Source organism: Pelodiscus sinensis, chromosome 12 (genome assembly GCF_052426305.1).
Source record: "Pelodiscus sinensis isolate ZL-2025 chromosome 12, ASM5242630v1, whole genome shotgun sequence".
Classification (NCBI taxonomy): domain Eukaryota; kingdom Metazoa; phylum Chordata; order Testudines; family Trionychidae; genus Pelodiscus; species Pelodiscus sinensis.
In genome coordinates this window covers 2,929,138-2,950,770 of record NC_143063.1, presented here as the reverse complement: position 1 = coordinate 2,950,770, position 21,633 = coordinate 2,929,138, and the positions used below count along the sequence as shown (strand labels likewise).

The 21,633-nt window shown below is 57.3% G+C and overlaps 1 protein-coding gene and 1 long non-coding RNA gene across 3 annotated transcripts; one reads left to right on the top strand and one right to left on the bottom strand.

Moving 5' to 3' along the window:
* The first annotated feature begins 1,687 nt into the window (after nt 1-1,687).
* Nucleotides 1,688-19,160, top strand: NRN1L (neuritin 1 like). The gene is made up of 3 exons (XM_075940538.2): nt 1,688-1,805; nt 16,339-16,501; nt 17,627-19,160. The coding sequence occupies exons 2-3, from the start codon at nt 16,431-16,433 to the stop codon at nt 17,913-17,915; spliced, it is 360 nt and encodes a 119-aa protein (XP_075796653.2). The 5' UTR covers nt 1,688-1,805; nt 16,339-16,430; the 3' UTR covers nt 17,916-19,160.
* On the bottom strand, nt 3,636-8,267 carry LOC112546604 (uncharacterized). Of its 2 annotated transcripts, none has more exons than XR_012906778.2 (3): nt 7,994-8,267; nt 5,519-5,625; nt 3,636-4,170 (listed from the first exon to the last, which is right to left on the bottom strand). It is a non-coding gene; the product is annotated as an uncharacterized LOC112546604 (long non-coding RNA). The 2 variants fall into 2 exon arrangements; XR_003090335.3 differs by having other exon boundaries at nt 3,636-3,851.
* Nucleotides 19,161-21,633: the final 2,473 nt, after the last annotated feature.

Below are 21,633 nucleotides of genomic sequence, written 5' to 3'. Positions count from 1 at the left end.
AACCTTGCCGTGTCCCCAAAGTATAAAGTTTTGCACTTCCAAAAGTATCCCACTACAGAGGCATAAATAGACCTTGAGATGTGTTTGCTTGCTTTGAAACCTACAAAAGCTCAAGAAGAGGCAGGTGGTGGTAGGCCCGTAAATCTGCATCGTGAAAAGGACTGGGTTTTGCTTGGAGTGAAATCTTTGGTTATGACTGCACAATTTTCACTGCACAATGAGGCTGTGTCTACACTCGCAGCCAGAAGGAGCTGTCTACACTGCCCCTTGTGCAACAGAAACCCTCTTGCGCAATGCCATTCTTCCTGAAAAGTAATCGGTGTCACGGCATTACGCAAGAGGGTTTTTGTTGCGCAGGAAGGGGGCCATGTAGACAGCTCCTCCTGGTGCAAGAGCCTCTTCTGCAAAAAAAAAAAAAAAAGGCAGCTCATTAGGTATGCAAATGAGGCACAGTGGTATTCCACGCTTAGCCTCATTTGCATATTTCTGGCACAAGAAGCCGGGAGTGTAGACATAGCCTAAGGAGCTGGAGAAAAGCTTTCTGGAACTTAGCAGTTCAGGACCAAAGCTGCTAGGGTTTTAACCCCTGCATGACTAGACTGTGTGGAAGCCGGAGCCCTGGACAAAACTGGATCCCGACTGCTGCTGGGGGAGTCGGTCTGCTTGATGGGGAGAAGGGGAGCATTAAGAGGCTTGGCACGTCTCTTCTGCTGTTTAACTGTTAGTTGCTGCTATAGACATGTACCTGTGGAAGCAAATTTACTGTGGGATAAAGGCTCCTTTACAGAAACAAGCTTCCATTAACCTGTAAAGGGCCGTGTTAACCCAAGGGGGAGGAAAGAGACACAAACTGGGCCATGTGACCGTGTTAGTAACGCACTGGAGAAACCTCACCCTGGCTGCGTGTTTCAGTGTAAAAAAAAAAATCAGCTGTGAAAAAGTTAACCATGTTGACATGTACATGGCCATCCTTAGGTTTCAGAGTTAACACCCATTTAAAAGGCAGGAGCACGTTTCACCCCTTTTTTCAGTCTGTCTGCACATGCTGCCTTGATTTCCTTTCCTGTGTGACATCCACACCCTGATGCTTCGTGTTTTGTTAGTGAAAAGTGTTGGGAGCACAGTGTGGTCGCAGGTTGTACTGACTCTGCTCAGCCCACCTCCTAATGCGGCAGGAGCAGGTTCTGTTCTCTTGGAAGCGCTTCCTGTCTCCGGCAATGGCTGTGCACCTGGGAGAGGAAACCCAGCTCTCCTGCAGGCTGAGCCCAAAGTGGGCTGCACAGCCAAAGCGCCCACCTGGGCACCGAGCTGGCGGCCAGGTCAGGTTGGCAGGGAAGGGTTAGGTCTGGGCAGGGGCCGGCTAGTGGCAACAGCAGGAGCTTAGTGCAACACCTGCCTCCCTCTCAGGCCACACAGTGACTGGGGGCACGTTGCAGCCCTGAGGCCTCAGTTTCTCCAGCTGTAAAATGGGCTCAGTGCATGAGGCAATCACCCGCCTGGCTGAGGTGCAGCTCTGCCCTGAGCTGGCTCCCGCCCCTACCCCCACCGGCCACCAGGAACCAAGCCCGCCCCGGGAGCTGCGGGAAGACCCCTGGGGCTGGGCGGGGCCGGGGGGCGGGGCGATGGGCCGGCGGGGGCGGGGCCCCGGCTCGCCCAGGAGCCAGCCGGCTGCACCTGTGGCCGGGCGCTCAGTGGTGGCTGCGGGCTGCTCGGAGCCGGGCGCGGGGCGACGGCACCATGGGCGGCGGCCGGACCCTGCCCGCTGGGCTGGCGGCGGCTGCTGCTGCTGCTGCGGCTGCACGTGGGTGAGTCCCCGGCCGGCGGGGGGGGGCGCAGCGGGGACCCCTCGCCGGGGGCGCAGGCTGGGGCGCGGGGAGCCCGGGGGCGCAGGCTGGGGCGCGGGGGGCGCAGGCTGGGGCGCGGGGGGCGCGGGCTGGGGGCGCGGGGGGCGCGGGGGCCCGGGGGCGCGGGGGGCGCGGGGGGCGCAGGCTGGGGTCCGGGGGGCCCGGGGGGCGCGGGCTGGGGCCGGGGGGCCCGGGGGGCGCGGGCTGGGGCCCGGGGGGCGCGGGCTGCGGGCCAGGGGGGGCTCCCCGCACGGAGGCTGCGAGCTGGGAACTTGCTTCGCTCCTGTCTCCACCTCGCCGCTTGGCTCCGCTGCGTCGCCCCGGGCTCTGCGCCTGGCTCTGCCCGGAGACGCCGGGGCTTGTCGGCGAGACTCTGCCCCCCGCTCCGTCGCCGCGGGGTCCGGGGGGGTCTCCTAGCAGGGGCTGTGTGTGTCCGGATCGCGCTCCGGGCCGGGTGCCCGCACTGTCCAGCGGGGTTTCAGAGCCACGGGGGCTTCTTGGGGCGCTCGGCGCTGAACCCGCCCCCCCTTGTGCTCGGCGCTGCGCCCCGGGGCGACAGGGACCTGGCTCCTGCCCCCCCCCCCCCGCGCTTCCAGGCTGATGAGCCAACCAAGTGGCTGGGGAGGGGGTCCTGAGACTGCCCCTATCCCAGTCAACCCCCCCTTCCCTTCTGCTGCCTTCCCAGGCGAAACAGGCAGAATTGACGGCAGGTTCCCGGGGCCCCTGGGACTGTCTGTTATCCCACCCAGCTCAGGTGAACTTTCCAGCTGACGGGGTCAGAGTTGGGTCCCATGGAATTCCCTCCCCCGGCCTCCAACATCCCGGACCGGCCCAGCCTGGCTCCTTGGAGGCCTTTGCCCAGCCACTGGCTGAGGGCTGGCTCTGCCCTTGGGCCTTGAAAACCGAAGAGCTTTTCTCCCCAAGGGGGCTGGGGCTGGGTGGGAACCGGCCGTTGACCAGAGCAAGGCGCCCCGCGCAGAGGGATGGAAAATTCCCGCCTGTGCTCACTGAGCCTGGCTGGTCTTCCTTGGTGCCTCTGACGGCTGCCGACTTCTCCAGGGACCGCCGGGGCTGTCCGGTGTGAGATGTCCCACTTCCTTCCGCTGGGTGCCCCGGCTTCTCCCCGTTCTTTCTTGTTTCTTTCAAGGCTTCCTCTATCCTACCATCTAAGGCCCAGGGGCCACAGATGCGGCCCCTGGCTTGCCTGGATCTGGCCCCGGAGGCACAGGGCTCCCCTCTCAGTATTGGGGAGCCCATGCTGGCCATCCAGACCCCCTCCACGGGGCTGGAGCACACCAAATCTACTAGCCTGGGCCTCTCCGGAAGCTCTGGTGTGCCAGGGGAATGCGGGGGAGCGTCTTTTTCGTCTCGGTCAGGGGCTGCATCAGAGAGGAGTTTGGGTTTGTTTTTTCTCTCGTGTGTGTGTGTGTGTGTGGGGCCCCCAACACAAGAAAGCCCCCCCCAGTGTATCCACAGGGGAGCAGAAGGGCCCACACTGCCTTCCCAGATCCCTCTGACCCCCATGGCCCGTCTCCGGTTCCTAGAGGCGGCTCGTGGGAAACGTGGCTCTAAAAGGCCAGAGTTAGTTAGTGGAGGCTCCCTTTGTGGTCTGCCAAGTGTGGCCCAGGAAGGAGTCGATTGCCCCCTGGCCCGGGCGCTCTGCCCGCTTTGAGAGGGGCGCCAGGCTCTGTTTTGCCCCCTCGATGGGGCTGCGTTAATGCAGGGGGCTGGAGGCTGCAGGTCTCATCTGCGGGAAGATTGCTTTGGTAAGTAGATCTTATTACGGGTGGATTATTTGTTGAGGTTCTTATTCCTGGTAAGCATATTAAACATACAAACCAAACTGCTGCGTTGTCAGGCAGCCGTTCCTGGCCAGAGACAGGGAGGAGGGCTGGATTATGGGACAGGGGGAGTCCTGAGCGGCTTCTCCTACCCTGGCACGCTGGTTGCTTTCTCTGCTGGACTGGAGGACATCTCTGCAAGGTTCCTGATGGGGATGTCCCAGAGCTGCAGACGGAGGCAAACGGCACGTCGTCATTCATTCGCCACCGGCCACGTGGGCTGGACCGTCCCTCGTGCGCGGGGAGGGCCCCCAGATCCCCAACCCACAAACACAAATTAATCTCTGGCTAGACCACCGCCTGCTCGCTGATTTCTATGGCATTTCTGCCTCTGCTGGAAGTGGTGGTATTCGGGTTCCTTTGTGTGTCAATTTCTCCCTCCCTGCCAGTCCTGGGAGCCAGGGTAGCGGACTGGAGTCGCTGGCTTATTAGCGTCATTTTGATCAGGTTGGTGTTTCTGGAAACCAAGTGGGCTGAGTCTCCCGCTTGGAATGTTCAAATCAGCAGCAGGATCACGTGGGAAAAGGGAAAGAAAATGATTGTAAGTGGTTATGGATCAACATCTGAACAGGCAAAGCGTTTTGGTGCCTGCTGCAGACCCGCCGTACCACCCTAGGGAACAGGCTGACTGGCTCCTTACGCATCTATCGACAATGCAGGAAAAGCTGCCGAGTGATCGGGGACCACTTCAATGTGAGTGACGCACTCTGGAGGTCTCCTGCTGCCAGACCTAAAATATCCTCAGAATTTCTAAATACTGGAGATGACAGTTTTGTACTCAACAAAATGTTACCTCCCGCATAGGGGAATTCTCTATCAGACCCCATCTCGGCAGAGAAAGAGAAACTGATCACAGAGCTAAACATTAATGAGAGCTTAGGTACACGCAATCATGCCTTGATCACATTTATAATGCACCAACAGAATGATGTCCAGCTGCTATATATATATATATATATATATAAATATATATATACACACACACACACACACTTGGGGCTTTAAAAGGGTCCGTTTACAGGGCTGGAAACACTTTGAGTCAAATCAGCTGAGAGGAAGAGTTTAATCAGGACAAAAAATGTGAATGATAATTGGGAATGGTTTAAGAACACTTTATTAGAGGCTAAGGAAACCACAATCAAGGAATAAGGCTGCATTGGTTAAAGTGACAGATTTAGAGGCGAAGTCAAGACCGTCATGATAAATTTAAAAAAATCACATGTAACAAATGCAAGAACAGGGAAGTTGTTGTTAATGAATGTCAGAAGCTAGGAACTGTGCCCTTTTGCTTCCCTTATCAATGGTCTACAAAGAGAAATAATCTGTGCCCAAGAAGGAGAATCATCATCAAATAGGTGTATTTGTAGGGGTGCGGTTCCACAGAGATGGTTCTGGGCCTTATGCTATTTAAAATGTTTATTAATGATCTGGGAGAAACCATATAATTAGCACTGATAAAATGTGCCGGTGACACACGAATTCAGAAGTGGTAAGTGATGAAGGAGATGGGTTGCTGATACAGAGAGCGCTCCCTCTATGCGGCTTAACAAACAGAAGGGTAAGGAGGGCCGGGATCCCAGTTTATAATAGGGATGTCAAATCCTGTTTAAAAAGTGAACTGGTTAAACATTAGGGTTAACCTGGATCCCATGAGTGGAGGGCTGCTCCGGCCCGGCCCGGCCTGCTGCAGGCTCCTCTGGCCAGGCCTGGCTGAGCCCACCATGCCACGGGAAGGGAGCTGGTTGAGCTGGGTCCGCTGCAGGGGAGGGAGCTTTAGTCTGACTGGGCTGCCGATTAACCTCTTACCCGGTACCCGTACCGAGCGATGCTTACCGGGTAACTGCTCACTCTCTCCATCCCTCGTTGGTAAGCACCTGCTCGGGGCGCTCAGATTTAACCCTGGCCTCTTCAGCCTGGCAGAGGAGCCAGCCACATTCAGCCTGGCAATGAGGGGTGAACGGTGAGTGTAATGAACCCTTCCTGGGGTCCTGCTGGATTCTCCCGCAGGGACCGTTCTGCAATCCAGAGGGGCTGTTTCTCGGTAGGGGCAGGTCTCCGGCCTGTGTTGGGCAGGTCATACGAGGTGATCCTAGTGGTCCCATCTCACCTTGGATGCCTCTCCGGGAACCGCCCTCAGCTCCCTCACGTGGTGTTCTCTGGTAGCCTGGCCCGAGTGTGAGTTATGTGAAAGGCAGACCTGACATCTCCTGGTCGCGTTCCCTAGGCATGTGGTCACTCTCCCCACCCCCCCTCGTGCCCGCCTCGTGCAAGGCGTGATTTCCCCACCCCCCCTCGTGCCCGCCTCGTGCAAGGCGTGATTTCCCCACCCCCCCTCGTGCCCGCCTCGTGCAAGGCGTGATTTCCCCACCCCTCCTCGTGCCCGCCTCGTGCAAGGCGTGATTTCCCCACCCCTCCTCGTGCCCGCCTCGTGCAAGGCGTGATTTCCCCACCCCTCCTCGTGCCCGCCTCGTGCAAGGCGTGATTTCCCCACCCCTCCTCGTGCCCGCCTCGTGCAAGGCGTGATTTCCCCACCCCCCCTCGTGCCCGCCTCGTGCAAGGCGTGATTTCCCCACCCCCCCTCGTGCCCGCCTCGTGCAAGGCGTGATTTCCCCACCCCCCCTCGTGCCTGCCTCGTGCAAGGCGTGATTTCCCCACCCCCCTCGTGCCCTCCTCGTGCAAGGCGTGATTTCCAGAGAGCATACGCTCTCCCGAGCTTTCCCAGAGACTTGGGGCCGACTAGCTGGACTGAGGAGAGAATTCCCCCTGGGCAGGGGGAGGCAGCCTCTTCAAGAGCCAAGCTTCCCTCCCCCGCCCCCCACAAGCCACCCGCCACTGCAGGAGCAGGTCTCCAGCCTCCCCCCAGCCCCAGATCGTGGGGGGGGCACGTGGCTGGAGCAGGGGGCGGAGCGTGGGCGGGGCCACCCTTGGTGGTTGCGGAAGGCACCGCGTTCCCCTGCCTGGTACCCACCGCTGTGGAATTCACCTTCCCGGGGGCGAGGCCCGAGCGGCTTTGCTCTGCGGCGTCCCCTTCCCGGGCCAGGGTGGCGCCAGGCACGAGTTGCCCCAAGAGGGGCGGGGGAGGGGGAGCGTCTAGCGTGCAGCCTGGGTCGTTTTGCACGCCCGGGAATGGTGGGGCACAAGGGAGCACCCCGGCAGCCCCCGGCTTGCTGAGGAGGGGCTTTCGTGGGCTGACAGCATAGGGGTCCCTCGCCAGGCGGGGGGCAGGAGCAGAGGAGGTGCAGATGCCCAGTCCTAGGGCCAGGCTGCCTTGGCGGGAGGCTTAACCAGCATGACGCCCCCTCATCCCCGGGCTTGACAGCAGCATGGAACCGTCCAGGCCTGTCCCTCGCTCGGGCCCTGCTGGGTCCTCCGCCCTGCTCTGGTGCCCTGTGCCCCCGGCACCCTGGATCTCTCAGGCCTGGCCCGAGGGTGCCTGGTGCCCCGGGCAGCAATAAACAAATAACATGAGTTTGGAGCCAGTGTGTGGTCTCCTCTCCCCCCCCTCCCCCCACCATGCCCCTGGGAGCAGGTTTCTGGCTCTGTGCTCAATCACCCAGCACGTGGCTTTGCTTGGGAGGAGAGAACAGCAGGATTCCTGGCTCACAGCAAATGGGGACAGGGTAGGGCTGTTGGGATGAGGGGCTGGCTAGCCCCCAGGAGAGCAGGGGCCAGGGGAAGCAGCTGGTGAAGTTTGCAGGGGGACTCTTTGGTTTCATGGCTGGCTTGTCCATCTTGCTCTCAGACTGCTTGGATCTCAACAGCTCAGCCTGTGCCTTGCTGCAGGGCATCAAGCACCCCCCTCCTTCCCCGCCTCAGGGACCCTGCTTAGGATTGGGAGCTTTTTCGGAATCCCATTCCCTGGGCACTCTCAATCTGTTTTTTTCCCCCCGGAACCTGGAGCAGACTTTCACTGTGGAAAGGTCGGCCCCTCGCCCCTTCCTGATTCTCCCCCCCCCAAAGGACTGCCCTGACCCCCTTTCCTCTTCTGATCTCCCCCTCCAGTCCCCAGCTCCATTCCTCTCCCCCTCAACCTCCCATCAGGTTCACTGAAACTTTCTCCAACCCGGGAGAACAATGAGGTTTCAGTGAAAGAGAGAGATGCACACTGGTTGTTCCCCCTCCAGTAACAATTATTTACACTGGGCCTGATAGTAAAGAAAAGTGTTTTTACAAAGGACAAACAGTCGGATTTCAGTGGTTGCAAGTTAAAACAGGCAGAGCAAAGAAAGTTACTACGTTAAAATGAAAAGAAAATGCATCGCTAGTGCTAATCCGCTAAAAAAAAAAGTATTGAATGCAAATTCTTACCGTTATGGGCTGTTCTTATTCTAGGCATAATCTTCAGGTCAGAAACTCTTTTATGCTGACCACCTGGGTCTCCAATCCTTTGTATTCTTTCAGGGTTTTCCAGACAAGCCCAAGACAAGGGGGCTGATAGCTTCCCCTTGCTTAAATAGCCTTTTCCCTAGGACAGGAATCTTGTTCTATATTCTTCCTTCCATGGAAAAATACCAGGGTCAAAATGGAATACCTGTACCAGGCAGTATGGGCACGTCTCTTACTAGTGAACTAATCCAATCACCTTTGGACTTACAGGACAAACAAGTCTGCTGAAAAGTCATTAAGTTGATCACGTAGGGTATGTCTACACTACAATGTTAGTTCGAAGTAACGGACGTTAGTTCGAACTAACTTTAATAGCCGCTACACTAGCGCTCCGCTAGTTCGAATTTGAATTGAACTAGCGGAGTGCTTAGTTCGAACTAGGAAAACCTCATTTTACGAGGATTAAGCCTAGTTCGAACTTACTAGTTCGAATTAAGGGCTGTGTAGCCCCTTAATTCGAACTAGTGGGAGGCTAGCCCTCCCCAGGTTTCCCTGGTGGCCACTCTGGCCAACACCAGGGAAACTCTATGTCCCCCTCCCGGCCCCGGACCCCTTAAAGGGGCACGAGCTGGCTACGGTGCCCGTGTCAGGTGCAAGCCTGCCAGCACCCAGCCAGCAGACCCTGCACCTGGTACGGCACAGAGCCACCCACCCGATGTCCCCCAGCCCACCCCCTCTTCCCGGGACCAGGCTGGCGGCTCCCGGGAGCTTGCCCTGGACCGCAAGAGGCGGGCACCTTCCTGGGCTAGTGCGGATATCGTGGACCTCGTCCACGATCTCCACACTAGGCACAGGAAAGTGGCCGTCTAGGGCAGAAGAGCTGCCAGCCTGGCCACCCAGGAGCAGGTGTGCATGAAAATCAAGGGGGTTCACTGAGACCCTCGACCCTGAGCCCTGAGCTTACAATGGCCGTCCTGGGTCAGACCAAAGGTCCATCTAGCCCAGTAGCCTGTCTGCCGACAGCGGCCAACCCTAGGGACCCTGGAGGGGATGGACCGAAGACAGTGACCAAGCCATTTGTCTCGTGCCATCCCTCTCCAGCCTTCCACAAACTTTGGGCAGGGACACCACTCCTACCCCCTGGCTAAGACCACTCCATGGACCCAACCTCCATGACTTGATCTCACTTCCCTTTAAACTCTGTTCTAGTTGTAGCCTTCACAGCCTCCTGCAGCAAGGAGTTCCACAGGTTAACTCTTTGCTTTGTGAAGAACAACTTTCTGTTGTTAGTTTGAAGCCTGCTACCCATTCCTTTCCTTTGGTGTCCTCTAGTCCTTCTTTATGGGAACTCATGAAGAACTTTTCTGAATGCACCCTCTCCACCCAACCCCTGCTTTTAGAGACCTCTATCCTGTCCCCGCTCCATCTCCTCTTTTCTAAGCTGAACAGTCCCAGTCTCTTTAGCCTCTCTTCATATGGGACCTGTTCCCAACCCCTGATCATGTTAGTTGCCCTCCCCTCTCCCAGCCTTTCTCTTCCCCTCTCCCACCTCCTTTTCCCAGTCTCCCCCAGTTTTGTTCAATAAAGACAGAGTCAATGTTGGAAGAAACGTTATCTTTATTTTGTACATCAATAAGAAGGGGGGCTAGGGAAGGGTAAGTGGAAGGAGGTGAGGGAGGAATGGGGTACGAGCCCCCGATGCGGAGGACTGGGCTGGCTCTGCGGGCTTCTGGGGGTGGAAGCTCTCCTGCAGCCCCCCAATTGCTCCCTCTCCCCAGATGGCAGCCTGCGGCAAGTGCAGCCGGGCTGATGGCCGAGTGGTGTGATGTGCCCAGTGTGGGTACTCCGGGCACTCCAAGCCAGAACTTCTTTGCAAGCGGGGCACCCCTGAGAACTGTCTGTCCGGGGTGGGGGTCGGGACCCTTTAAGCGCAGCCCTCGGCTAGCCTGAGACAGCATCTCCATGCTCTAAGTCCTCCTCTGATGCCCTGCCGGCACTGCTTCCGGCCATCCTTAACCCCGGTTCAGGGTCCACTCAATGTGGACATGCTAGTTCGAATTAGCAAAACGCTAATTCGAACTAGTTTTTCGTTCTAGACGCGTTAGTTCGAATTAGCTTAGTTCGAATTAACTAATTCGAACTAAGTTAGTTCGAATTAGCGCTGTAGTGTAGACATACCCCAAGTCATTAAGGCGAGGGGGGGGATAATGGCTCTCATTAGCACATTTCAAACTCTAAACAGTCTGCTATTTCTAATTTCTCACACAAGAAGGATACATGCACCAACATAGGATGTTCTGATTTGTAATATTAAAATGGATCAGTTACGTGAGGTGTTTTGGCCAAAGCACCTCCAAGTTACGAGCCAATTGTCATAAAGTGTGAGGGGAAAGCGTCACACCTGCTGCATCAGTGATCTGCCCTCTTAATTATTTACCCTCAGTGTTTGTCTTCTCTACAAATGTTCAGTGTTTTCATGTTTCCTTCCGAGTCTCTTTTTTTTTTTTTTTTTTTTATAATGTTAAATAGCACCAGGACGAGAACCAATCTCTGTTGGATGCCACTAGTGTAACACCCTCTCGAGGGTGATTCCCCATTTACCGTTATACGTTGGGGCCTATCAGTCAGCCAGATTTAATCAATTTAACGTGGGCCATGTTAATTTTAGATCTATTTTTTCAAATCAAAATTCCACGCAGTATCAACTCAAATGCCTTGTGTAAATGTATTCAATCCGCACTATTGTCTTTATCGAAGCAACTTGTATTGTCACGACAAAAAACTAGCAAGTGAATTTAGCAGGACTTATTTTCCGAAACCCATGTTGATTGGCATCAATTACATTAGCTTCCTTTAATTGTTTATTAATTGAGTCCCGTATCAGTCGCTCCATTCTCTGGACCAGGATCGATGTTGAGAGGCCTGTTACTTCCTGGCCATTCTAATATCAGCACAGAAGTCTCTTGCTTTCAGCTGTCTGGGTCAACATCACCCTCGGGTTTTGTGTGGCCTGCTGATGGAGAAGCCCCGATGCAGATGGAGAAAGTCTTCCTGATAAGTCCAGCAAGTATCTTTGGGAGGCTGTGGCATCCATCACCCACCTCTTTTGCAGTCGGCCAAGCATAAGGCTGGTTTCTCACCGGGGAAACAAGCTGTCCTACAGTGCATTGTGAGGGGAACTGCACATGGTGACGTCCGATACGCCTCAAGACGCACTTTAGGACAGCCGGGTGTTGTTTTCCCAGTGAGATTTAAGCAGAGTTGCTGAGCCCCTCACCCCCGGATGCCCACACCTCAAAGGTTTGCTCCTTTCTTGCGTTCCTTTCGCCGTCTGAGCAGACGGTAAAAGCTTCCGGGCCACGATGTTCTCTGCATTCCGGACTGGCATCGTCAGGCGCTTTCAGCTGCAGACTCGCCAGCGTTAAGTGGGTAGGTATTGTTCTCCGCGTGGGATGCATCGCTCTGGCTGCGCAGCTTCCGCCAGCCCTTGTGCATGAGCGACCACGGCGATGCTTTGAGTTGGCTTCTCATTTTGCCTCCGGGTTCTCGCAGGATCTATTAGTCAGTCCACGGCGGCCAGGAGGGCCGAGGGCTTGAGGCTTTTCTCCGTCGTGCTCTTTGTGTGCGACTTCGAAGGCTGCTTTTAGAATAAAAGGCTCCGACCTTGTTATCCGGTTGAAATCTTTTGTTTTCGGCCTGGATAGAGCAGCCACCAATGGATCTCCCCGTACGGGGGTGAAAAGTTCACATTTCATCTCCCGAACATCTAATTTTAGCAGATTGGGGAGAGCATGGCTCCTTTCGCGCCTGCTACCTGCTACCTCCTGCTGGCGAATCTATTTTGCATTCTAGAAATGACGCTACCATTGGCTCGGTCTGTTCGGTCCCCTTATTTCCTCTGTTCCCTTCGACTTCGGCCAGGCCGAGGCGGATGCATTCGCTGGTAACGCTAAATGCTGCTTGCTTATTTGGGTACAACAGTCCCGCTGACTGTGTTTAGGAGGAAATAGCTCCCTGGTGAACCTGGAGTTACTGTCCAGCCAGGTTTGTGGCGACCTTATGCATGATTGGTCCTTCCTGCCTTCTGCATCTGAACAAACCAAACCCCTTTTTGGGGTCCACAGATCCACTCTTCCCTCCCTCACTTTTCAACAGCCAAGTGATTTCCTGCACTTGCCTCTCTTGCCAATGGAGCAATGTTCCCTCTAATCTTTTTCCTTCTGGTGCGGAATAATTTTTTGTGTGGGGATGTGCACCACCAGTAGACACACAAACCCAGCTGTGGGCACTCTGCTAGTCAGCAGGGTGGTGTGTGACTCTTTCCAGAGCAGCCGCACAAGCTCCCAGCTTACAGGGAACCCTGCCGGCAAGGGCCCAGGTGAGACGTGGAGCTTTGCCATGCGACGCCAAAGAGGAGTCTCTGCCCTGCCGCCATTTCTAGGTCTGTCTGGGAATTCCCTGTGGCCCTGTCCCCCTCCGGTCTCCCCGAGAGAGGAGTGGTGCGTTCCATTCGGCTGGCACGCGCCTGGGAGACGAGCCTCCCCGGGCAGCGGCCCCTTTTGCATCCTGGGTGGGTGCGGGGGGAGGAGGGGCAGGGCTTGCAGGCTTGGCCCGGGGGCTTTGGTCAGGGCTGGGATGACTCTGGGCAGGCCCGGCACAGCTCTGCCTGTGGGTTCTTCTGGGTTCCTTGTCCCAGCTGGTTGAGTGGCGAGGCCTTGGAGTGATCCTCCATCCCCATGGGACAGATTCACACCAAACCCGCAGGGGGGGCGTTGCGGGGCTCCCCGGCGTAGCCTGGCACCGGGCAGGCCTGGACTAACTCAGCCGCGGGGGGCTCAGGACGGCCCCAGGGGGTGGCTGTGGGCCTGGGAGGTCGTTACAGCTCTTCGGACAGAAGGACAAAAGCAGGGGAGGCACATGGAGATCGAGGATCCAGGTGTCCAGGGCTCCAGTAGGTACCAGCCACTCCCCGACTTGCCCTGCTCCGATCACAGCCCCTCCCTGCACCTTGGCCCGGCTGCTCCGTACCCACGGCCGTCCTGGGGTGACGGCCGCTCGTTCCCGTCGGCCTCTGGCAGCTCTGCCTCCGTGTCCCCCTGGAGAAAACGAACCGCGTCTCCCTGCGGGGGCCTCCTGGCCCGCTTCGGTCTCGGCCTGGCGCGCGAAGGGCAGTGCGGCTGGGTCGGGGCTGCCCGCCGGGCCCCGGGGCAGCAGTAGGAGGCGCTGTTCTGCAGGGCGAGGGGGGTCTCGGCTCTGTCCACGGGCACTTCAGAGGGCAGCGTGAATCGGTGTCCGGCCGCGGGATGCGAGTTTGTGTCGTCAAGCGAGTGGGTGTAACTCGGAGGTTTTCCACCGTGACTTGCGGGGCTGGTGGGCTCTGCCCCGAGGCGGCGGCGGCGGTGGCTGGTTCCCATTCTGCCAAGCCCCCTCGGGGACCCCGAGGACAAAGCGGGCACCATCTCGCTGGCCCTGGCTGCACCGCGGGGAAAAGTCGCGTGTGGGTGGAAACGCCGAGGCGCTCTGCAGCCCCTCCCCCGCCACACTGGGGTTTGCGCACTGCCCAGGGGGTCCTGGTGGGGGTGATGTCGGGTTTCTGGGGGGCTGACTGCTGGCACCCACCTCGGCCGGGGGGAGGGCCCGCGGCACCCGTCCTGTCTGAACGGTGCCGGCCCCAGCCCTGCTCCTGGGGGGTGCATTGGGAGGGGGGGTTCTGTGTGGGGGTCTCTGCCCCGCTGCCCCCAGCCACCGGGGGCAGAGGGGAGCCTGCCGGGGTGCCCATGCAGAGCAGGTGCTGTGTCATCGCCGGATCCCCGGAGGCTGCTGATGCAAGGCCCTGTTTACAGGCTGCCGGCGCCCCGGGGGGGTTGCGGCAACGCGCCAGCGCAGCCGGGGAAGCGCCTCTGTGCAAGCTGCCAGCTCAGCCAGGCAAGGGAGTGCGGGCAAGTGGTTACAGCACAGGCGTGGGATTCGGGAGCGCTGGTGGCCCCTGGCAAGCTGCCAGCCTGGCACCCCCCCCCCACCTGCATGTTCACTCCTGGGCCCTGGCAGGTTGCAGCCTGTTCCCAGAGCTGCTGCTGATGCATCTGGGTGGAAGGCAGGGCTGGCTGCATCCCCCAGCTACCACTCTGCTTTCTGCCCCTGCATCATCCGGGTTCCCCTGGGCTCTGGGACCCCAGCCTGGCTGCTCCCCCCCGCCCCGTGCCCTGCCCGAGGGGGGCTACTGATGCGTTTGATCCTCCTGAATCGGCTGCCCCCTGGCTGGCCCAGACCTCTGCAGAGCGCGGGGCAGGGGGGCCCCACGCCAGGGCTGCCTGCTCGCTGTCTAGACCTCTGGCTCGGAGACTCCTTCCACGTTCCCCACGCTGCGACCTGGCGGTGGGCACGGCCAACGCAGGAGCCCCATCCCCGACGGACATCACCAGGAAATCGGCTCCCCCCTCCCACACCGGTGGTTCTACCTCCTTGTCTCTAGGACGGGGGCGGGGCACGGGCCAGATCTGGTTCGCTCCCTAGTGGGCCAGCACCGCTGTATTTACCCGCGTCTACGCAAGTACTGGCAATTGCAGCTCCCATTGGCCATGGATCGCCATTCCCGGCCAATGGGAGCTGCAGGAAGTGGTGTCCCGGTCTATGCTGCTTCCTGCGGCTCCAATTGGCTGGGAAAGTTGGCCGGTGGCCAATGGTAGCAGTGATCGCCCGTACCTGTGGAGGTGAAGGTAACTATAACCGGGCGGCCCACCAGGGGCCGTTTTATCGCCCGCTCCTACTCCAGGATGTTTAACGTGGCTTCTGTTTGCTTCCTTGTAACGGGGGCTGCTTGCTCCCTGTCTGTCGTTCTGAGGGAAACAAAATGCAAGTTGAGCAGCACCTGCTGCCTCTTGCCCATTTTATTGCTCCCTTAGTCTGAGCCTCATGCAAAGTTTCTGTCTTTCAAACGCTTTTTTGTGCCACGAGCGGTTTTCCTGTTACATGTTTGTCAACGCAATGCTAACCCTGACACGCACAAGCAGTTGTGACCCTGCGCCCCCTACGCTTGCACTTTCCCCAAAACTCTGATGGATTTTAAGAACATAAGAACGGCCGTCCTGGGTCAGCCCAAAGGTCCATCTAGCCCAGTAGCCTGTCTGCCGACAGTGGCCAGCACCAGGTGCCCCAGAGACGGTGGGCCGAAGACAATGATCAAGCAATTTGTCTCCTACCATCCCTCTCCAGCCTCTGACAAACAGAGGCCAGGGACACCATTCCTACCCCCTGGCTAATAGCCTGGACCTAACCTCCATGAAATTATCTAGCTTCTCTTTAAACTCTGTTATAGTTCTAGCCTTCACAGCCTCCTCTGGCAAGGAGTTCCACAGGTTGACTACGTGCTGTGTGAAGAAGAACTTTCTTTTATTAGTTTTAAACCTGCTACCCATTAACTTCATTTGGTGTCCTCTAGTTCTTCTATTATGGGAACTAATAAATAACTTTTTTTTTTTTTGATCTGAGGAAGTGGGTCTGGCCCACGAAAGCTCATCATCTAATAAACCATCTTGTTAGTCTTTAAAGTGCTACATTGTCCTGCATTTTGCTTCGGTCACCAAATGAAATTAATAGGGAGCAGGTTTAAAAGAAACCAAAGGCAGTGTTCACACAGCACACAGTCAACCTGTGGAACTCCTTGCCAGAGGATGTTGTGAAGATCAGGACTTGAACAGGGGTCATAAAAGAACATATAAATACATGGGGGATAGATCCATCCATGGCTATTGGCAGGGATGGTATCCCTGGCCTCTGTTTGTCAGAAGCTGGGAATGGGCGACGGGACGGATCACACAAGGATTCCCTGTTGTGTTCCCTCCCTCTAGGGCACCTGGCATTGGCTGCTGTGGCCACACAGGGCACTTGGCTTGAGGGCCCTTCAGCTTTGAATTTCAGCTGCCGTTTTGTTGCCTGGTCAGTGGGATCCCTCTGCAACTCGCTGCCCAAAGTGCTTTGCTTTGGGGTCAGTGGAGGGCAGTGCCCATCCCGGCCATGCAGCCACCTCTGGGGAGGAAGTAACGGCCACACCCCAGGGGACAGCGGGTCGCAGTGAGCCAGCGTGGGAGGGGTCGGCGGACTAGCGGCTGTCCCATGGGCGACGTCCCTTCTACAAACGCACGGTTCAGCGGGGGATCCGCCCTGCCCCCCGAGGCTGGATGCACGCAGGCGTAGCGGGGGATGGGGGCCGAGGGCAGTGGGGAGAAGCCCCAGGGTGGGGCCTGGGGGCGCTGGCCGGGCTGCAGGCCAACCCCGCGTGGGCTGAGCGCCGAGGGGGATAACTGGTGACTCTCTCGTCCCCTCCACAGCTGCGGCCAAGGACCCGGTGGGCGCGGCCGGGAGGAGATGTGACACCATCTACAAGGGCTTTGCCGAATGCCTCATCAGCCTGGGAGACAGCATGGCCCGGAGCGTCCAGACGCCGGCGGAGGACAGTGGGCAGGAGGGGCAGGAGCTGGACACCATCTGCAGGTGAGAGGGGCAGCGCCCGGCAGCTGCCCCCCAGACAGTGGGGTCGAGGGCGGAGGGAGGGAGCCCGGGCGGGTGGGAATGGGGGCAGGTTCCCAGCCTGGCTCCCGGGGTGGGTCCCCTCTGCCGTGGGGGAGGGGCGGCAGGGGTTTGGGGTGCGGGAGTCCAGTGCCGGGGAGCCGGCTGGCCTGGGCATGGTGGAGGAGTCAAGGGGGCCTGAGCGTCGCAGGGCCTGTCTCGTCCCGCTTGTCGGCCGGGCCCGGGGGCTCGCCGTGGGCACGGGGCTCTTGGCACAGGCTCTGGAAGACCAGACTGGCGCGGGGCAGGGAGGGACGAGCTGAGGGTGACACAGGGCCAGGCTGGCGAAGGCTGGGGCGGGGCAGGGCCGGGTTGGCTATGGGTAGGGTGGGGCTGGCTGGGGTGGGCGTGGCCAGGCTGTCCTGTGGGCGGAGAGCAGAAGGCCAGGGGCGGAAGTGAGGTTTTTCCTGTCCCTCCCCCCTCTTCACAGCCTTAATTACGCCTGTCGCGCTCACCCCTGGCCCTGCCCCTTTCCCTTTATGGGCACTTTCCGGTTCAGAAGGTCCTGAGTCTGGGGGCTTCGGTTCCACCTCTGTACCCCGGGGAAGGGAGGGGAAAAGAGGCTGGAGATTGGCCAATGTCACCTTTTCGTGGGTTCTGAGTGTTTCTTGCCTCTCCCGACGGGTTGCTTGACTCAGGCAAATATACAGACCTAAATGCTGTATTACCATCATGTGTGAGGAGCCAGGCTGGCTATGGGGTGGGGCAGAGTTAAGGTGATTATGGGTGGTCAAGGGCTGGGTGGGCTGTGGGTGAGCCAGGCTGGCTATGGGGTGGGGCAGAGTTAAGGTGATTATGGGTGGTCAAGGGCTGGGTGGGCTGTGGGTGAGCCAGGCTGGCTATGGGGTGGGGCAGAGTTAAGGTGATTATGCCTTGGCTGGGGCTGGGCTGGGCAGGCCAGGCTGGCTAAGGGTTGGGTGGATCGGGGCTGGGTTGGCTATGGGCATGGGGCGGAGTGGCTGTAGGGCGGTGGAACACACAGCGTACAAGGCCTGATAACCACAGACCCCTCCAGCCCTCGTCTCTGACTCTCCCCTCCGCCCGGCCCAGATCCTGGGACGACTTTCACAGCTGCGCCAGCGGGGTCCTGTCCAGCTGCCCGGAGGAAGCTGCTGCCATCTGGGAGTCGCTGCGCCAGGAGTCCAGGAAGATCCAGTTCCAAGGGAACCTGCACGACCTGTGCAGCGCGCGGACCAGGCCGCCTGGCAGCGTGCGGGGCCCGGCCGCCGACGAGTCGAAGCAGGCGACGCTGCGGGGCTCTGCCGGGCTCCCCCGCACCAGCCCGCTGGCCCTGCTGCCGCTGCTGGCACTCACGGCGCTGCTGGCGCCCTTCGCATAGCGGGGGGCTCTGTCCGGTCACCCAGCAGACTCTCGCCAAGAGACCAGGACTGGGCTGAAGAGCCAGCGTGCCTGGCAGCCCCGGCCTCCCTCCAGCCAGCGGGGGCTGTGGGGCAGCCGGAGCCTGGCTTCCCCTTGGAGCCCTTGGGCCCTGCATTTCTACCAGCAGCTCTGTGGGTGCTCAGGGGGACCCGGACCACAATCCCTGAGCCCCTCCCCCGCCGCCCTGGGGGACCCGAGCCTGGGAACGTTCCCCCCAGAGCCCTGCGGCTCCTTCCCCTGGGCCCAGCCCTGCCCTCTGCCGCAGGCTCTGCACCAGGCCTCGCCGTGGGCGCCTACGTGGGGCAGGCCTGGCCCCTCCCAGCGCCGGGTGCCAGCCTCTCCCGCTCTCCAGCTGGGCCACACCCATGGACAGCAGGGGCCAGGCCCACCCACGGGGGGGCAGCTGGAGTCCTGGGCCCTTGAAATGGCCGCCAGAGCGCGTGGGGCAGGGCTGGTCGGGGGAGGCTGGCCCCCAATCCCACCCTTTCCACCTAAGGTCCTGCCTGGAGCTACCCCCACCTTGGAGAGGCAATTCTCGATTTAGTCCTGAGTGGAGCGCAGGATCAGGTCCAGGATATAACCGTTACGGGACCGCTTGGGAATAGTGACCATAATATAATAACATTCAACATTCCTGTGGTGGGAAGAACACCTCAGCAGTCCAGCACCCTGGCATTTAATTTGAAAAAGGGGAATTACACAAAAATGAGGAGGTTAGTTAAACAGAAATTAAAAGGCACAGTGACTAGAGCCAAATCCCTGAAAGCTGCATGGAAACTTTTTAAAGACGCCATAATAGAGGCCCAACTTAAATGTATACCCCAAATTAAAAAACATAGCAAGAGACCTAAAAAAGAGTCACCGTGGCTTAACCACCATGTAAAAGAAGCAGTGAGGGACAAAAAGGTATCTTTTAAGAAGTGGAAGTCCAATCCTAGTGAGATAAATAGAAAGGAACATAAACACTGTCAAATCAAGTGTAAACATGTAATAAGAAAAGCAAAAAAAGATTTTGAGGAACAGCTAGCCAAAAACTCAAAAAGAAATAACAAAATGTTTTTAAGTACATTAGGAGCAGGAAGCCTGCTAAAAAACCTGTGGGTCCCCTAGATGATCGAGCTATAAAAGGAGCAATCAAGGATGATAAAGCCATTGCGGAGAAACTAAATGATTTCTTTGCTTCAGTCTTCACGGCTGAGGATGTTGGGGAGATTCCTGAATCTGCACCGTCCTTTGTGGGTGATGAATCTGAGGAACTGTCCTGGATTGAAGTGTCATTAGAGGAGGTTTTGGAACAAATAGAAAAACTTAATGTTAACAAATCTCCGGGACCGGATGGCATTCATCCAAGGGTTCTAAAAGAACTCAAATGGGAAACTGCTGAGCTATTATCTGTGGTTTGTAACCTATCCTTTAAATTGGCTTCCGTACCTAATGACTGGAAGGTAGCCAATGTGACACCAATATTTAAAAAGGGCTCTAGAGGCGATCCTGGCAATTACAGACCGGTAAGTCTAACTTCAGTACCGGGCAAATTAGTCGAAACAATAGTAAAGAATAAAATTGTGAAGCATGTAGAAGAACATAATTTGTTGGACAAAAGTCAACATGGTTTCTGTAAAGGGAAATCCTGTCTTACCAATCTGTTAGAGTTCTTTGAAGGGGTTAACAAACATGCGGACAAGGGGGATCCAGTAGATATAGTATACTTGGATTTTCAGAAAGCCTTTGACAAGGTCCCTCACCAAAGGCTCTTGTATAAATTACATGGCCATGGGATAAGAGGGAAGGTCCTTTCTTGGATTGAGAACTGGTTAAAAGACAGGAAACAAAGGGTAGGAATAAATGGTAGATTTTCAGATTGGAGAGGGGTAACTAGTGGTGTCCCCCAAGGGTCAGTCCTGGGACCAATCCTTTTCAACTTATTCATAAATGATCTGGAGAAAGGGGTAAGCAGTGAGGTAGTAAAGTTTGCAGATGATACCAAACTGTTTAGGACAGTCAAGACAGAAGCAGACTGTGAGGGACTCCAAGAAGATCTCACCAAACTGAGTGATTGGGCAACAAAATGGCAAATGAAATTTAATGTGGATAAGTGTAAAGTAATGCACATCGGGAAAAATAACCCCAACTATACGTACAGTATGATGGGGGCTAATTTGGCTACGACAAATGAGGAAAGAGATCTTGGAGTTATCGTGGACAGTTCTCTGAAAACTTCCACACAGTGTGCAGCGGTGGTCAAAAAGGCAAATAGGATGCTAGGAATTATTAGGAAAGGGATAGAAAATAAGACCCAGAATATCTTACTGCCCCTGTATAAAACTATGGTACGCCCACATCTTGAATACTGTGTACAGATGTGGTCTCCTCACCTCAAAAAAGATATTTTGGCCTTGGAAAGGGTTCAGAAAAGGGCAACTAAAATGATTAGGGGTTTGGAACGGGTCCCATATGAGGAGAGGTTAAAGCGACTGGGACTTTTCAGTTTAGAAAAGAGGAGACTGAGGGGGGATATGATAGAGGTCTATAAAATCATGAGTGGTGTGGAGAGGTAGGATAAAGAAAAGTTATTTATTAGTTCCCGTAATAGAAGAACTAGAGGACACCAAATGAAATTAATGGGGAGCAGGTTTAAAACTAATAAAAGAAAGTTCTTCTTCACACAGCGTGTAGTCAACCTGTGGAACTCCTTGCCAGAGGAGGCTGTGAAGGCTAGGACTAGAACAGAGTTTAAAGAGAAGCTGGATAATTTCATGGAGGTTAGGTCCATAAAAGGCTATTAGCCAGGGGATAAAATGGTGTCCTTGGCCTCTGTTTGTCAGAGGCTGGAGAGGGATGGCAGGAGACAAATCGCTTGAACATTGTCTTCGGTCCACCCCCTCTGGGGCACCTGGTGCTGGCCACTGTCGGCAGACAGGATACTGGGCTAGATGGACCTTTGGTCTGACCCAGTATGGCCGTTCTTATGTTCTTGCCCAGGGGCTGGCAAAGTCTCTCGGCTGCCCTGGCAGGGCATGTGGGCCCAGTGTAGGCGCTTGCATATGGCCATTGGGCGCTGCCTTGGCCGTGGGCGCAGCCTGGCTGGGGACCTGCCCACCCCCTCTAGGCTGGTACCCAAGCAGCCCCCCGGCTATGGGCGCTCCCCCCCCCCCCCGCCTGCGCCCCACGGGCCTAAAGCACCCGCCCTCCCCTTGAATCACCACCAGCAGCGGGCGGGGCTGGTTTTTGCCTGCCCCACAGATGGTCTTTGGTCGGTGTTACCGGGCGCGGCGTGACCAGCCCCTGCGCGCTGGGTCGGCCTGTCCCTGGAGGCTGCGCCTGCGTCTCTGCCGGGAGCCGTTCAGATGTATCTATATTTCTATTAAAAGGCACTTTTGCAGTTCTCCCAGGTCTCTCCCGCGGTGGCGTGTGTGGGGCTGGCGCTTGCCTCCGGCTGCCTGGCCCTAGGCTGTTCGGTTGGGAACCGGGCCGTCTGGTATTTGAGCTCTCTGGTCGGGAAACGCATTGAGAGAATACCGGCCATTTTTCTAATTATCACGCGGATCCGTCCGTAGTCGCGCACTGCCTGGCTGGCCGACACGCTCCCGCGGCGGGACCCTCCCTGCACACGTGTGTCGCCCAGCCAGGCAGTGCGCGACTACGCAGTAGAGCGGAGGGGGCGGGGCGGAATCACT

Coding starts and splice junctions, on each gene's coding strand:
- NRN1L (XM_075940538.2), top strand. CDS start 16,431: ATGGCCCGGAGCGTCCAGACGCCGGCGGAGGACAGTGGGCAGGAGGGG. Junction 16,502..17,626: donor GAGCTGGACACCATCTGCAG/GTGAGAGGGGCA, acceptor CGCCCGGCCCAG/ATCCTGGGACGACTTTCACA.